The sequence below is a fragment of the Lynx canadensis genome, chromosome D3 (assembly GCF_007474595.2).
Source record: "Lynx canadensis isolate LIC74 chromosome D3, mLynCan4.pri.v2, whole genome shotgun sequence".
NCBI classification, from domain to species: Eukaryota; Metazoa; Chordata; class Mammalia; order Carnivora; family Felidae; genus Lynx; species Lynx canadensis.
Window position 1 is genome coordinate 24984532 of NC_044314.2, and position 14639 is coordinate 24999170.

The following is a 14639-nucleotide window of genomic DNA, read 5'->3' on the forward strand; positions in this document are numbered from 1 at the left end:
GGTGGTATTCTGTTGGAAGACCAGCTTGCTCCCTTCTCCTTCCATTACTTTAGATTGACTGACTCCAGGAAAGTGCAGTCACTGAGTACATAAATACTAGGGTTATTAACTTTAAAATATATATATATGTAAACTGCCTTCTTATAACAAATGGTCACAGTCAGTGGAATTTTAACTTTAAGGAACAAGAAGAACCAATCCCCCAGTTTGTTATTAACACACATCCCAGTGCTTGGTAGGTGGTTGCTCCCGAGGAAGAGTTGTCTCACCATTTGGCTTTGTTGGCAATGTTTGTGTATCCCTTCTAGGCACCTAAGTATGGCTGCCAAATTACTTCAGAAACAAGTGGGTGCTTTTAGCAGCAGTTGTTCTTAGTTTGTTCTGATTGCTCTTTGTAGTTGATCTGGTTATATGAGTTAATATTTACCTAACAGTGTGACAGAAAGGAAGGTGGAGTTAATCCTTTGCCTTCTAGTGGCTTTCCACCCCCACCCCGCACCCCCCATGCTGTCATATCAGCACACCTGGCAAGCCCTTGGGCAACCACTGACCTTTTCACTATCTGGGTAGCTTTGCCTTTGCCAGATGTCATGTAGTTGAAATCCTACATTATGTAGCTCTTTTAGGTTGGCTTCTTTCACTTTCCAATGTGCATTTAAGCTTCCTCCATGTGTTTTCATGATTTGATAGCTCATTTATTTTTATTGCTGAATAATATTCTGTGGTATGGATGTGCCACATCCATTCACCTACTGAACAACATCTTGGTTTCTTACGAGTTTTGGCAGTTATAAATAAAGCTGCTGTGAACATTCATGTGTAGGTTTTTGTGTGGACGTAAGTCTTCAACTCATTTGTATAAATACAGAGGAACAGTGATTGCTGGATAATACGGGTAGAGTATGTTTTGTTTTACAAGAAACAGCCAAAATGTCTTCCATAGTGCCTGGATTTTGCATCTGGCAGCAACGAAATAATTTCTTTTGTTCTGCATCCTCACCAGCATTTGGTGGTGTTAGTGTTTTGGATGTTAGCCATTCCAATACTTGTATAGCAGTATCACTGTTACTCTAATTTGTACGTCCCTAATGACATATGATGTTCAGCGTATTTTCATACGGCTATTTGCCATCTTTATATCATCTTTGATGAGGTATCTATAAAGATTTTTTGCCCACTTTTTAATTGGGTTGTTGGTTTTCCTGTTGTTGAATTTTAAGATTTATTTGTGTATTTTGGATACCAGTCCTTTATTAGGTAAGTGTCTTGTAAATATTGGCTCCCAGTTTGTAGCTTGTTCTTTTCATTTTTCTTTAACGTGTCTTTCGAAGAGCACAAGTTTTTAATTTAAATGACATTCAACTTAATCACATTTTTGTTTCATGAATCAGACTTTTGGTGTTGTATTTAAAAAGTTATTGGGGCACTGGGGTGGCTCAGTGGGTTAAGCCTCTGACACTTGATTTCGGCTCAGGTCATGATGTCACGGTTCATGAAATCAAGCCCCCGTTGGAGCCTGGAGAGCAACGTTTGCTTGGGATTCTCTCTCTCCCTGTCTCTCTGTTCCTCTCCCAAGGGCTTGCTTGCGCATGCATGCGCACATGCACTCTCTCTCAGTCTCAAAATAAAGAATAACATTAAAAGTTATCACCAAGCCTGAAGGCACCTAGATTTTATCCAGTATTATCTTCTACAAGTTTTATAGTTTTTCATTCTACATTTAAGTCTATGATCCATTTTTAAAAATGTTTATTCATGTTGAGAGAGAGCACGCACATATGCACACACAAGCAGAGGAGGGGATGCAGAGCCTGATGCAGGGCTCAATCCCACGAACCGTGAGATCATGACCTGAGCCAAAACCAAGACATGGATGCTTAACAGACTAAGCCACTCAGACGCCCCAAGTCTGTGATCCGTTTTGAGTTAGTTTTTATGAAAAGTTTAAGGCTGTGTCTGGTTTGGTTTTGTTTGCATCTGGGTGTCCAGTTCTGTTGAGAAAATAAGTAAAATTATACACCATAAGACGGCCCACAGGACTAACATAAGTTCTAGTTCCTAGCTTAGAGACTCTTCCAGGTTCTTCCTGCCCTGCTTGCCATGCACCAAATACTACAAATGCGGAATGGGATTGTAACAGACGATAAATTGTCCCCCATGCTTGTGCTCAGGACTCAGATCTCTGGAGAAGGATCTCCTCTGAGCCTGCCAATGTAAAATAAAACTCCGATCCACCAAGATATCCGAGTGCCGCTTGTTTTTTCTGACAGTGATCCAGCCTGGTTCTGTAACAGTTCCAGCGCCATTTGCTGAGAAGACTACCCCTTAATCCATTGAATTGCTTTGTTCCTTTTTCAGACTTTGTTCCCCTATCAGACTTTGTCAGACTTTGAGGTTCTGACCCTTTGTTATTTTTCCTGTTTTTCCGGTTGGATAATTTGTTTTTACCTGTGTTCCAAGTCACTGAATCTTTTTCTTTTCCTTTTTTTTTTTTTTTTTAATGTTTATTTATTTGTGAGAGAGAAAGAGACAGAGTGCCAGCAGGGGAGGGGCAGAGAGGGGGAGACACAGAATCAGAAGCAGGCTCCAGGCTCTGAGCTATCAGCACAGAGCCCGACAATGGGTGGGCTTGAACTCACGCACCGTGAGATCATGACCCAAGCCAAAGTCAGACACTTAAAGGACTGAGCCACCTAGGCGCCCCTGAATCTTTCTCCTTTTATTTCCATTCTTTTGTTAAGCCCATTCAGTGGATTTTTTATTTCAGATATTTTTCAGTTTTGGAATTTCCATTTTGATTTATAGTTTCTATTTTTTTTACCGTTTATTATGAGCATATTTTCCTTTATATCCTTGAGCACAGTTACAATAGATAGTTGCTTTAAAATCCTGTCTGTTAATTCTAGCATTTGGGTCATGTTGGGGTTGGTCTCTGTTGATTGTCTTTTCTCTTGAGAATGAATCATATTTTCTCATTTCTTCATATGTGCAATAATTTTGGATTGTAGCATGGACATTGCATATGAAACATTGTAGAGGCCGAATACTGTAATATCCTTTCCAAATGTGTTGGTTTATTGATTGTTTGGTTGGCTGTTTATTTTTGCAGGCAGTTGATTTGGCTGAACTCAGATAGCAAACTCTGTCTCCCCTGTAGAGGGCAATAGCTCAAATCTCAGTTCAGTTAGCCTTAGCTAAGGTATAGATGCATTGTTAGGGGGTTAGACAGATATTGCTGAGGTATAGATGCGTGGTTAAGGGGTCAGACAGATATTTAGGCAGAGTTTATATGTATATGATTTGGGCTCCCCCTGTGGTCCTCTCCTTTCCCAGATTCATTCTCATTTACCAGTGGCTGTGGTTGGCCATGAACTCAGTTCTCTGAGTCGTCAAGCCAGTGAGATTGTGAGTTTCTGAGTTCTAGCCATTCACATAGTGTGGACTGCTTGGCTTCAAGTCGGAGGCTATAAACAGATTGAATGCTCACCCTGTACTGTTCCTTTCTTCCATATCTTCTCCACATCTGCCCAGTTTTGTTCATTCTCCAACGCCTTCAGGTAGTCATTTTTCTGTATTGCCACTGTTATCTGCAGGAGAGTTGGTCAGATAGCATACTAGGCCATGACCACACACAGGCTGTAATGAAATTAGGAAGAAGACATGGGAAGGCAGAAGAAAAATGAAATAAAACACCAGTATAAAAATAGGTAGAGGGGTGCCTGGGTGGCTCATTTTGGTTAAGTGTCTGACTCTTGATTTTGGCTCAGGTCATGATCTCATTGTCCTGAGATTGAGCCTTGCATTGGGCTCCACTTGGAGCCTGCTTGGGATATTCTCTCTCTCTCTCCTCTCTCTCTCTCTCTCTGTCTGTCTCTCTCTCTCTCCCTCTGCCATTCCCCTACTTGGGGCTTGCTTGCGCTCTCTCTCTCAAAAAAAAAAAAAAAAAGTAGAGACTGTTAAGTAACAAGAATTAGAAGACATTTGCAAAAATTCAGGAAGGTATAGTGGCACAGAATAATCTATCAGAACAAAATATTTGTCATACCCTGAACTAATATTCATGGTCTTGTAAATACCTGAATATTCTATCTGTAAAGAACTCATTGGATCTGTTCTAAATTATAGTTGCATATGTTACTCCTAACTCCTAACATTCTTTTGGACTGTGGGTTTCTCAAAGTAGCAATGAAAGGAGAAGGTGAAGTTTTTTTTTAGGGTAGGTTTAATTTGTTCCATGGAAAGATGTCATCTCCGCTAATATAAACAGGAGAATTGTACTTAAATAGCAGGAATGGTATAATGTTTGTATTGTCTCAATTCCAGGTTAATATCTTGGCACAAGCCCATTGTTAAAAGCCCCATAATTTCTTGGCAAAATGTGGAAATGTGAGCACAGATTGTTTTGGAGTATACTAGTGTATACGTATACTAGTGTGTACAAAGCGCCAAGCATGAGATCTGTCATGTAGTAAGTGCCACCTGTATGCGTCTCTGAAATATTTACCTTGCAGGATTGTTGGGAAGATTAGATAGTATACGAAAAGTGATAAGTGTCGGTGCCTAATAAGCGTTAGTGTAATGAAACTATTATAATGGATGTGCCAGTTTTGCATCACCCAACTCTAGTGGGCATCACTTCACATCATCAGAGACTTATGTAACTATAGCAGATTGGAGGGGAGAGGTGACAGTAGAGTGTCTTGGGAAAGGACAGTTTTTATTTTTTTGTACCAGGACGTTGGTTGGATTGATAGTAATACCATAAATTTATAGTGCTAGTTTACATTAATACATGTATAGATAATTCCCCTGTTTTCTTTGCGGTTAGATCAAATGCAGGAAATTTTGTTGTATTCTAAGTAGCGCATTTTAATAGGATACTGGCAAACTAGAAAGTCTTTAGAAGAAAGCAGGGAGAACTAATGTCAAATAAAGAAGTGTGGGGGCGCCTGGGTGGCGCAGTCGGTTGAGCGTCCAACTTCAGCCAGGTCACGATCTCGCGGTCCGGGAGTTCGAGCCCCGCGTCAGGCTCTGGGCTGATGGCTCAGAGCCTGGAGCCTGTTTCCGATTCTGTGTCTCCCTCTCTCTCTGCCCCTCCCCCGTTCATGCTCTGTCTCTCTCTGTCCCAAAAATAAATAAACGTTGAAAAAAAAAAAATAAAAAAAAAAAAAAAAAAAAAGAAGTGTGGAAAGATGCTTTTTGTTTACTTAGGGAAAATACGTGTTTTTTATCTACTTAGGGAGGGAGTCTTTAGATCCGGGATATTTTACAGGTTAGTAAACTCCAGATCTGGAGGGGATGCCCGTGTAAAAGGTGATCTTTTTTGCCCACTTTATTCTAAGGGTAAAAGATAATAGTTAATATGATTTGGAATTTGTAATGGAGTCATCCTGTGGCTCCAAAAGGAAAGGCGTGTATAGTTCACATTCAAAGCATCATAAATTCTAGAAACTATTTGGGATGCATTTGGGTTGAACTCAGATTGTTGGATTGAAGACTTGGTGAGAGGAGCCAGTTCAGTATGAGGAAAAATCATACTTCAGGTTGTCTGTTCACACAGTGGACTATGAAAGTTTTCTAGCAGAGGAATTTTTTTTTTCTGTCTCTTGTCAGGAATTTCCTGTGGGGTGAGTGGTTGGCCTCAAACCTCAAAAAGAATTTCTAGTGTGGAGATCGTTGGTTCTATGACTAGGCAACATACTTCAGCACATCAAAGAAACATTTCAGTTTTAAACAAATGTTTCTAGCATCATAAGTCACCAGAGGCTAAGAATGCAGAGTGGATTTATGTTCCAGCACGCACTAGATAGTTCTTGGTGCCAGCATGTAGGTACTGCTCCAACTGATAACCCCTAAGACTGCTTCCAGGAGTGTGACCCGTTCTGTGTATTATTATGCGACAAAAACTTTCAGTTATCTAATTGAAAATGGTGCCTTATATACTAAGGTTTCACAGTGTGATTATTTAAATAAAGCATGTTAGGGACACTGGCTATTCAAATCTCTCCTCATTCCAATAGGTGTCTTCATCGTGGCTGCTAAGCGAACGGCCTTTGGAGCTTACGGAGGTCTTCTGAAAGACTTCACGGCTATTGATTTGACTGAATTTGCCGCCAAGGCTGCTTTGTCTGCGGGCAAGGTCTCACCGGAGACCATTGACAGTGTCGTTGTAGGCAATGTCTTTCAGGTTAGTAGGGCAGAAGGGAGGTGTTCATTCTTGTTGCCGGATGTTATTAAAAAATAATGTCTTTAACATGTCTCGCTGGTGAACTAGTTAATAATAGTTAAAGGTATTTATGATTTAAGTAATCCTCTGACTCTACAAGCAATGGCATTTATAATTCAAAGCCACATATAATTGGGAGCTATCTGTCTGTCTCATTGGGGTTATATTTCATTGCTTCTTAAATATTAGATTCATTTCCTTGACTCATCTCAAGTTAATTGGTTCTCTCTGTATCGACTAAGGAGGGTAGAAAACCCAGTCAACACAACACATCTCCTATGAATTCTTAAATCGTAGGAGCTCGGTCAGTATTTTTTGTGGGAAATAAGAAGTTCCTCTACCTTCTATCTTTCTGTGTTATGGAATACATACTAGGTCATTCATTTGCAGATAATGAAAGCTGTGTATTCCTTCCTGGTGTGGCCAAGAGGTGAGGGCTCCTTTTACCCAGCCTTCATCGGTTTGACAGAAGCGCTACATGGAATGCATTTTTGCTGAGAGTACTGAGACTCTGTCGCTGTTCTGCTGGCTCAGAAAGTGGTTGTTCCATACAGGAGAGGCAGGCTGAGAAGACTGGAGGCTGCTCTGGCCCCCTTCACCAAGTGCTCAGCTCTTAGGGTGGGGATAAGGCTCAGAAACAGGTGTGCAGTTATTTCCACCCCCAGCTCTAGAGCCATGACTCAAGAGATTTTGCTTCTACCCAGAACGGGTTTTGTTTGCAGTGGAGGATAGAGGACTTCATTCATTTTTGTGGCAGAATACTATTCCATTGTATGGAATACTGCATTTTGCTTGTCCATTATTCATTATTCTGTTGATCTTAATGTATGTTATGACTTCATTAACATGAAACTCTTGGCCAGCAGTGCTATAACTAGTGCCTGGTTGAAGTCTCTCTAACACGTATTTTTCCCTGCTGTCTTCTACTTAGGCGCACTAGACAGCATTTCAGCACTCTGCTTGGGGTTATTTTGAATAGCACAGTCACCAACAGAAGCCACAAAAATGCAAACACACACACACACACACACACACACACACACACACACAAAACCCTTGGCACTAAGTAGACTGCAGAAAGGACATCTGTTTATAACATGAGAGCTAAGACAAGAAGGCCAAGTGTCCCCTTGTTCATCCTCAGCTGGAAAAGTGTGTATCACATTAGACAACTACAATTTTCCTCCACCCTGTACATGTCTGGAAATAACCACAAAAGTGCCACAGGTATTGATTTGTGGGTTACAAATACATTTTAACAATTAGGTGAATTTGCAAGTGTGGAATCTATGAATAATGAGAATCGACTGTATTTTGAACTTCTCCATATGTGTTTTGAGAGGTACTAAAGGTACTAATGTATTGTGTTCTAAGAAATTGTAATATATGAAAATAGCTTTATTATAAGGAATAATTAAATGAGTTCCGGAGGTCAAAAGGTATAAATAAACTTCCAGCTATAAAATAAGTAAGTCTTGAGGATATAATGAACAGCATGATGACTATAGTTAATAATACTGTGCTGCATATTTGAAAGTTGCTAAGAGAGTAAATATTAAAAGTCCTTGATGGGAGAAAAACGAACAAAGGCCAATTTTGCTGCCGCTTCTAGTCTCAGGCAGAATTCCTGAGGCCTACAGATTATAACCCTCCTACAACTCCTTCAAGGACTTCCTTTCATGTTTTACCACTATAGCTGTGCTCTTAAGTGTTACTTTCCTCTGATAACTGTAAACACCCTCCCCCCAGGATATATGTTAGCAATCATCTTTCAAACTTGTGGCCCAGTGATATCCATCTAAAGGGTCTCAGATTAATGTTTTACTAGACAGTAGTAAAGAACCTTACCTTAACAGCAGCTAGCCCCTCAGGGTCCTGAAAGCCTTGCTTCCAAATTCCTTCAGAGTCTTACGCTATCCCTGACTTCCACTAACTAGAAGTATATAATCAGTCACTCCTCACAACGCCGGTGCAGCTCTTTCTGCCCACGGGTCCTATCCATGTGCTTTAATAAAAGCACCTTTTTGTACCAAAAACGTGTCAAGAATTCTTTCTTGCCTGTTCACTCTCAGCCCCACATCAATCCTCATCACAAGAAAAAACATTTTTGTAACTGCGTACAGTAACAGATGTCAACTAGACTTACTGCGGTGATCATTTTCCAATACCTACAAATATCGAATCCTTTTGTTGTACGCTTGAAACTAATACAACATTATATGTCAGTTACACCTCAATTGAAAAATAAAACAAGAATAATTAGGAACTTTTTTTTAAAAAGGTAAGCTCTGAGTAAGATTTATGGAATGTAAAAAGCCAGAAGAAACCCTAGAGATTTTATAGAACTCCAGGCCTCTCTTAACACATAAGGAAACCTTATGTTTCAAGAAGTTTCAAAGAGTTGAGCCGGGTGATCTATAACAATCCTGGGCTAGAATGCACATCCCCTGACTTCTAGTTCCATGTTTTTTCTCCTGTACTAAGCTCTTCCCAGCAAATCTTGGTGTCAAAAGGGACTTAAAGTCATTTCGTGGGACCACTTAGAGAATACGCTACCAAAAAAAAAGAAAGAAAAAATGTCAGTGGGAATTTGTTGAATTTTATTGTGAAAATTTTCAAACCTATACAAAAGATAAAAGAATACTACAGTGAGGGGCACCTGGGTGGCCCAGCTGGTTAAACATCACACTCTTGATTTCAGCTCAGGTCATGATCTCATGGTTTGTGTGTTCGAGCCCCACATCGGGCTCTGTGCTGACAGTGCAGAGCCTGCTTGGGATTCTCTCTCTCCCTCTCTCTCTTTGCCCCTCTCCTGCTCATGCACATTCTTTTCTCTCTCTCAAGAACAAATAAAAAAAAATTTTTTTTAAGAATAATACAGTGAACACCCTAAAATTCCCTTTACTTTGATGGGCCAGTTCTTTACATTTTGCAAATTTTAGCATTTTAAAGCAGGGGAAGCAGTGGTCTAGGCCACTTCTTACTGTTCTGACCAGTTGTTCATCTCTCGCCTTCCTCCATCATCAGGTCTCTGCCTCAGTTTCTCATTACAATCCCCTGAATGTTTTTAAAAGTATCTACTGATGCCTCGCCTGTAGCCTTTCTGGTTTAATTGGTTTGGTTAGGATCTTGAGCATCAGTATGTTAATAAAGCTTTCCTGGTTATTCCAGTGTGCGGCCAAGGTTGAGAAGCACAGCCTTGGATACTTTCTCTGTTAAGGAACATACTATTTTGAGATAACCTATTCTATTTTTAAACAGCTCCAATTGTTATAAATTTCTGTCTTGTATTGAGGACTTAATATAAGGGTTTCTCATACTTTGTTTAAAAACCAACTAACCAAGTTACAGTTTTTATTCAAATAATAAACACGTATTATATAAAATACACGATATCTATATGCATTGCATCCTACCTTAGAGTCCCATAGTTTATAATGTTTGATAGATTGCCAACATTTCCATATATTTTGTCCTGCTTCTTAATGCTGAGATTTACAGAGGAAAGTCTTTTTCATTTCCTTTGTTCCAGAGTTCTTCAGATGCTGCATACATGGCCAGGCATGTTGGCTTGCGTGTGGGAGTCCCACAAGAGACCCCAGCTCTCACTGTTAATAGACTCTGTGGCTCTGGTTTCCAGTCCATTGTGAGTGGATGTCAGGTATGGGCAACGTTTTATTATTTCTCTGAAATTATGTTAAAAACGGTTGGAAGAAATGCCCTACCACAGTTGTAACACTGTAGGTTTTTATTTTATGGTGCTTATTAGAAGAGGTCAATACTTGATTTTTCTTGGAAAAGAGTTCACAGGAAGAAAATAGTTTCTTAAAAGTGATTAGCATATCTTTGAAGACATGCTAAATGGAATAAGCCATTCGCAAAAGGACAAATACTGTATGATTGCACTTATATGAGTAATCAAATTCATAGAGGCAGAAGGCAAAACAGTGGCCGCTGGGGCTGGGGGGCAGGAGAGAATGAGGAGTTAGTGTTTAATGGGTACTGAGTTCCAGTTTGCAAAGATGAACAGATTTCATGAGATGAGTGGTGGTTGGTTACACAACAGTGTGAATGTACTTAATGAACTATACACTTAAAATTGGTTATAATGGTGACATTTTTTTAAATTTTATTTTTCACTTTTTAAAATTTACATCCAAATTAGTTAGCGTATAATGCAACAATGATTTCAGGAGTAGATTCCTTAATGCCCCTTACCCATTTAGCCCATCCCCCCTCCCACAACCCCTCCAATAACCCTCAGTTTGTTCTCCATATTTATGAATCTCTTCAGTTTTGTCCCTCCCTGTTTTTATATTATTTTTCTTTCCTTATGTTCATGTGTTTTGTCTCTTAAAGTCCTCATATGAGTGAAGTCGTATGATATTTGTCTTTCTCTGACTAATTGCACTTAGCATAATACCCTCCAGTTCCATCCACATAGTTGCAAATGGCAAGAGTTCATTCTTTTTGATTGCCGAGTAATACTCCATTGTATATACATACCACATCTTCTTTATCCATTCATCCATCGATGGACATTTGGGCTCTTTCCATACTTTGGCTATTGTTGATAGTGCTGCTATAAACATCGGGGTGCATGTGTCCCTTCGAAACAGCACACCTGTTTATCCCTTGGATAAACACCTAGTAGTGCAATTGCAGGGTCGTAGGGTAGTTCTATTTTTAATTTTTTGAGGAACCTCCATACTGTTTTCCAGAGTGGCTGCACCAGCTTGCATTCCCATGCAATGATAACTTTTAAGTTATGTATGTTTTATCACAATTTTTTTAAAAGCTAATCATGACCTGTTATTTTGACCGAGGGCTTCCTATGTGCCTGACCTATGCTAGATTTACATTGAGTCTCTCAATCTTCACAGCCATCCCTTGTGGCAAGAACTATTAATATTCCCATTTTACCAGCAAGGAAACTGATCTTTAAGGTTACTAAGTCATAGAGGCAGAACTTGAACCCAGGTCTGTGAGAGTTCCCTGTGAGGCAGTTTGAAACACTGAATAAAGACTATAAGGCTAGGAAGAGAGTTGGAGCATTTTGGGGATGATAAGAAATGTATTCCTTTGGGAGACGAGTTAGGATGGAGAAAATTGGTTTTTCTCATCCCTCAAACACAACTGTATTGTGATCAAATCACGCGGAACACCCAGCAAACCGATCTGAACACTTTTAGAAGGATCTGCACGGTTGGAAGGAGACAGTGTAGCAGGTGTGAGGTGCATGGAAGTGAATTGGGGGAGAGGAAAATGGCAGCGCCATGGATGGGGAGGAGCCCTTTCCATGGAGAGACAAAAAGGAGAGAAACGGGTTGAGAGTGTGCGGTGTCAGATTCACACAAGACAAAAACCTCTCCGGACCACGGACTGGGGAGCGAGGGGTACTGAGCATCACGGTTTTTTTTGCAAACAGCGTGTGGAGCTCAAACTCTGAGGTTTTGGACGTGCGTGACTTTCTCTGAAGTGGAGCTGTGGCCGGCGCTCCTCGGAAGAAGGAGGAAGGGGGCCCTGGAGTGCACAGTGTGGTGTGGGGATCTGAGAACATTCCCCTTCCTGGAGTACATTTGCAGGAGGGTATATTGCCTCCCCAAGGACAAAACCCCTACGGGCGCCAGCAGAAGGCCTTTTATAGGAAGGGGACAGACGGCAGATAACTTGCTTGCTGCTTTTTGCAGTGCTGCACCATAGATTGCAGGCACCGTGCAGGCATGGGACTGGTTTTCAGGGACAAAGGACGTCAGACACAGTGTGGAGAGGCTCTACTCCAGGGGAAGGGAGCGGGTCCACGTGGTGCCAGGTCCTTTAAGATTTCCGGTTTTAAATCCCGGCCACGTGCCAAAGCTGTGGTGCATGGAGCCCTGACAGCCCTTGCCCTTCTGCCCGGGCTTCCTGAACAGTGGGTTCTGAGATCCCCTGTCCGGGGACGAGAGATTGGGGTGATGCCATTTTCCCCTTGACACCAACGTGGGGACTTCGGAGAGAAACACGGTGGCCCCCCCCACCCACCCAGTGGAGGCGGGACCCACTTACCCCAAACCCCGCCCCCCTGTGCCTTGCAACTGTGTGTTTACTGGGGCAGCGCAGACTCTGAGCCAGTGCAGTGGGCGTCTCCTCCAGAAGAACAGCACAGACGGTAGCCCACAGGCACCAGATTAGGGAACATGCGGTGCTTCAGAGCATCACCTGCAGTTCTGGTGGAAACAGGGTCAGGCTTACTTTTTTTTTTTTTTTTTTTTAATTTTCTTCTTTTTAAAAGTTTCTTTTTTTAAATTTTCTTCTTTGGAATCGGGCTTATAATTTTTTCTTTGTTCGTTTGTTATTTTTCTCTTCTTTTTGGATCAAGCTTTTTTTTCATTTTTGTTTCTTTTTTGTTTGTTTTTCTTTTTCTTTAGAATGAGGCTTATAGTCTTGATTGTCTCTGGTTTTTTTTCATTCCTTTCCTTTTCATTCATTCATTTATTTATTTATTTTTGGAATCAGGCTTTTGTTTTTCTTGTTTTCCAGGCTTATTTTAACAAACAAATCAAAACATACCTAGTTAAAGGTCCAAACACTCCCCACTGCAATCTAGGAGGAGCTCTGCAGAGGACCGACCAGTGGGAAAGAGCAGCCAAAACGTAACAGCAGAGTGCACACAGCATACGTCAGAAACACTTCTGGAAGGGTTTCTCCTGGAGTGTCCAGGCCTTGAACAGTGTACAACCCCTTTTTAATATAACATCACTCTCAAGTGCAGGAAACTAACAAGCTTTCAAAACATGCAAAAGACAGAAACTTAGCCAGAATGACAAAATGGAGCAATTTTCCCCAAAAGAAAGGTCAGTAAGAAATCACAGCCAGGGACTTGCTCAAAACAGATATAAGTAATATATCTGAACAAGAATTTAGACCAACAGTCATAAGACTACCAGGGGGCTTGAAGAAAGCATAGAAGACACTGTATACAGCCTCCCTGTAGAGATAAAAGACCTAAAAACTAGTCAGGCTGAAACAAAAATGTTGTAACTGACATGCAAAACAAACTGGATATAGTGACAATGAGGGTTGAGGAAGCAGAGGAGAGAATAGGTGATATAAAAGAAAACATTATGGAAAATAATGAAGCTAAAAAGAAGAGGGAAAGAAAATGGTTAGATCACAAAGGTAGACTTAGGGAACTCATTGATTCTACAAAGTAAAATAATGTCCCTATCATAGGAGTCCCAGAAGAGGAGTGGGGAAAAGTGGCAGAAGGTTTATTTGAACAAATTATAGCTGAAAGCTTCCCTAATCTGGGGAAGGAAACAGGCATTCAAGTCCCTGAGGCACAGAGAACTCCCCTCAAAATCAACAAAACATTCAGCCCCATGACATACCATAGCAAAACTTGAAAAATAGAAAGAGAATTCTGAAAGAAGCTAGGGGCAAAAAATCCTTAACCTACAAGGGTTGACACGTAAGGTTAGCAGCAGACCTATCCACAGGAAGTTGGCAGGCCAGAAGGGAGTGTCAGGAAATAGTCAATGTGCTGAATGGGAAAAATATGCAGCCAAGAACTCTTTATCCAGCAAGGCTGTCATTCAGACTAGAAGGAGAGATAAAGAGTTTCCCAGACAAAAACTAAAGGAGTTTAGTTTGTGACCATTAAAGCAGCCCTACAAGAAATTTTAAGGGGGACTCTTTGGAGAAAAAAACCGAGAGACCAAAGCAACAAAGACGAAAGGATCAGGGAACATCACCAGAAACGCCAACTCTACAGGTTGGCACTAAATACGTATCTTTCAATAATCACTCTGAATATAAATGGACTAAATGCTCCAATCAAAAGATATAGAGTATCAGAATGGATTAAAAAAAAAAAAAGATCCATCTATATGCTGCCTACAGTAGACTCATTTTAGACCTAAAGACACCTGCAGATTGAAAGTGAGGAGATAGAGAACAATCTATTATGCTAATGGAGATCAAAAGAAAGCCAGAGTAGCCATACTTACATACTTACATCAGACAAACTAGGTCTTACTTATTCATTCACTCCATTCATTTACAAATGATTATTTTTGAGAGAAAGCATGAGCGAGGGAGAGGCAGAAAGAGAGGGGGACAGAGGAACTCACGCAGGACTTGCACTCACAAACCATGAGATCATGACCTGAGCTGAAGTTGGACACTTAACCGACTGAGCCACCCACATGCCCCAAAGACAAACTAAATTTTAAAACAAAGACTGTAATAAGAAATGAAGAAGGGCATTATTATCATAATTAAGGGGTCTATCCCTCAAAAAGATCTAACAATTGTGAATATTTATGCCTTCAACTTGGAGACATCCAAATGTATAAGTCAATTAACAAACATAAAGAAACTCATTGATAATAATACCCTAATAGTAGGGGACTTTAACACCCTACTTACGACA

General features: G+C 40.6%; 1 protein-coding gene across 2 annotated transcripts in view; it reads left to right on the forward strand.

The window, feature by feature from the left end:
• Positions 1-14639, forward strand: part of ACAA2 (acetyl-CoA acyltransferase 2) — a 34204-nt gene that overhangs the window by 850 nt on the left and 18715 nt on the right. The window contains exons 2-3 of one of the 2 annotated variants that reach the window (XM_030336222.2): positions 6021-6187; positions 9759-9887. In XM_030336222.2, coding sequence (XP_030192082.1) covers positions 6021-6187; positions 9759-9887 — 296 coding nt within the window. The remainder of the gene's footprint in view (positions 1-6020; positions 6188-9758; positions 9888-14639) is intronic. The other variant, XM_030336223.2, reaches the window with a different exon arrangement.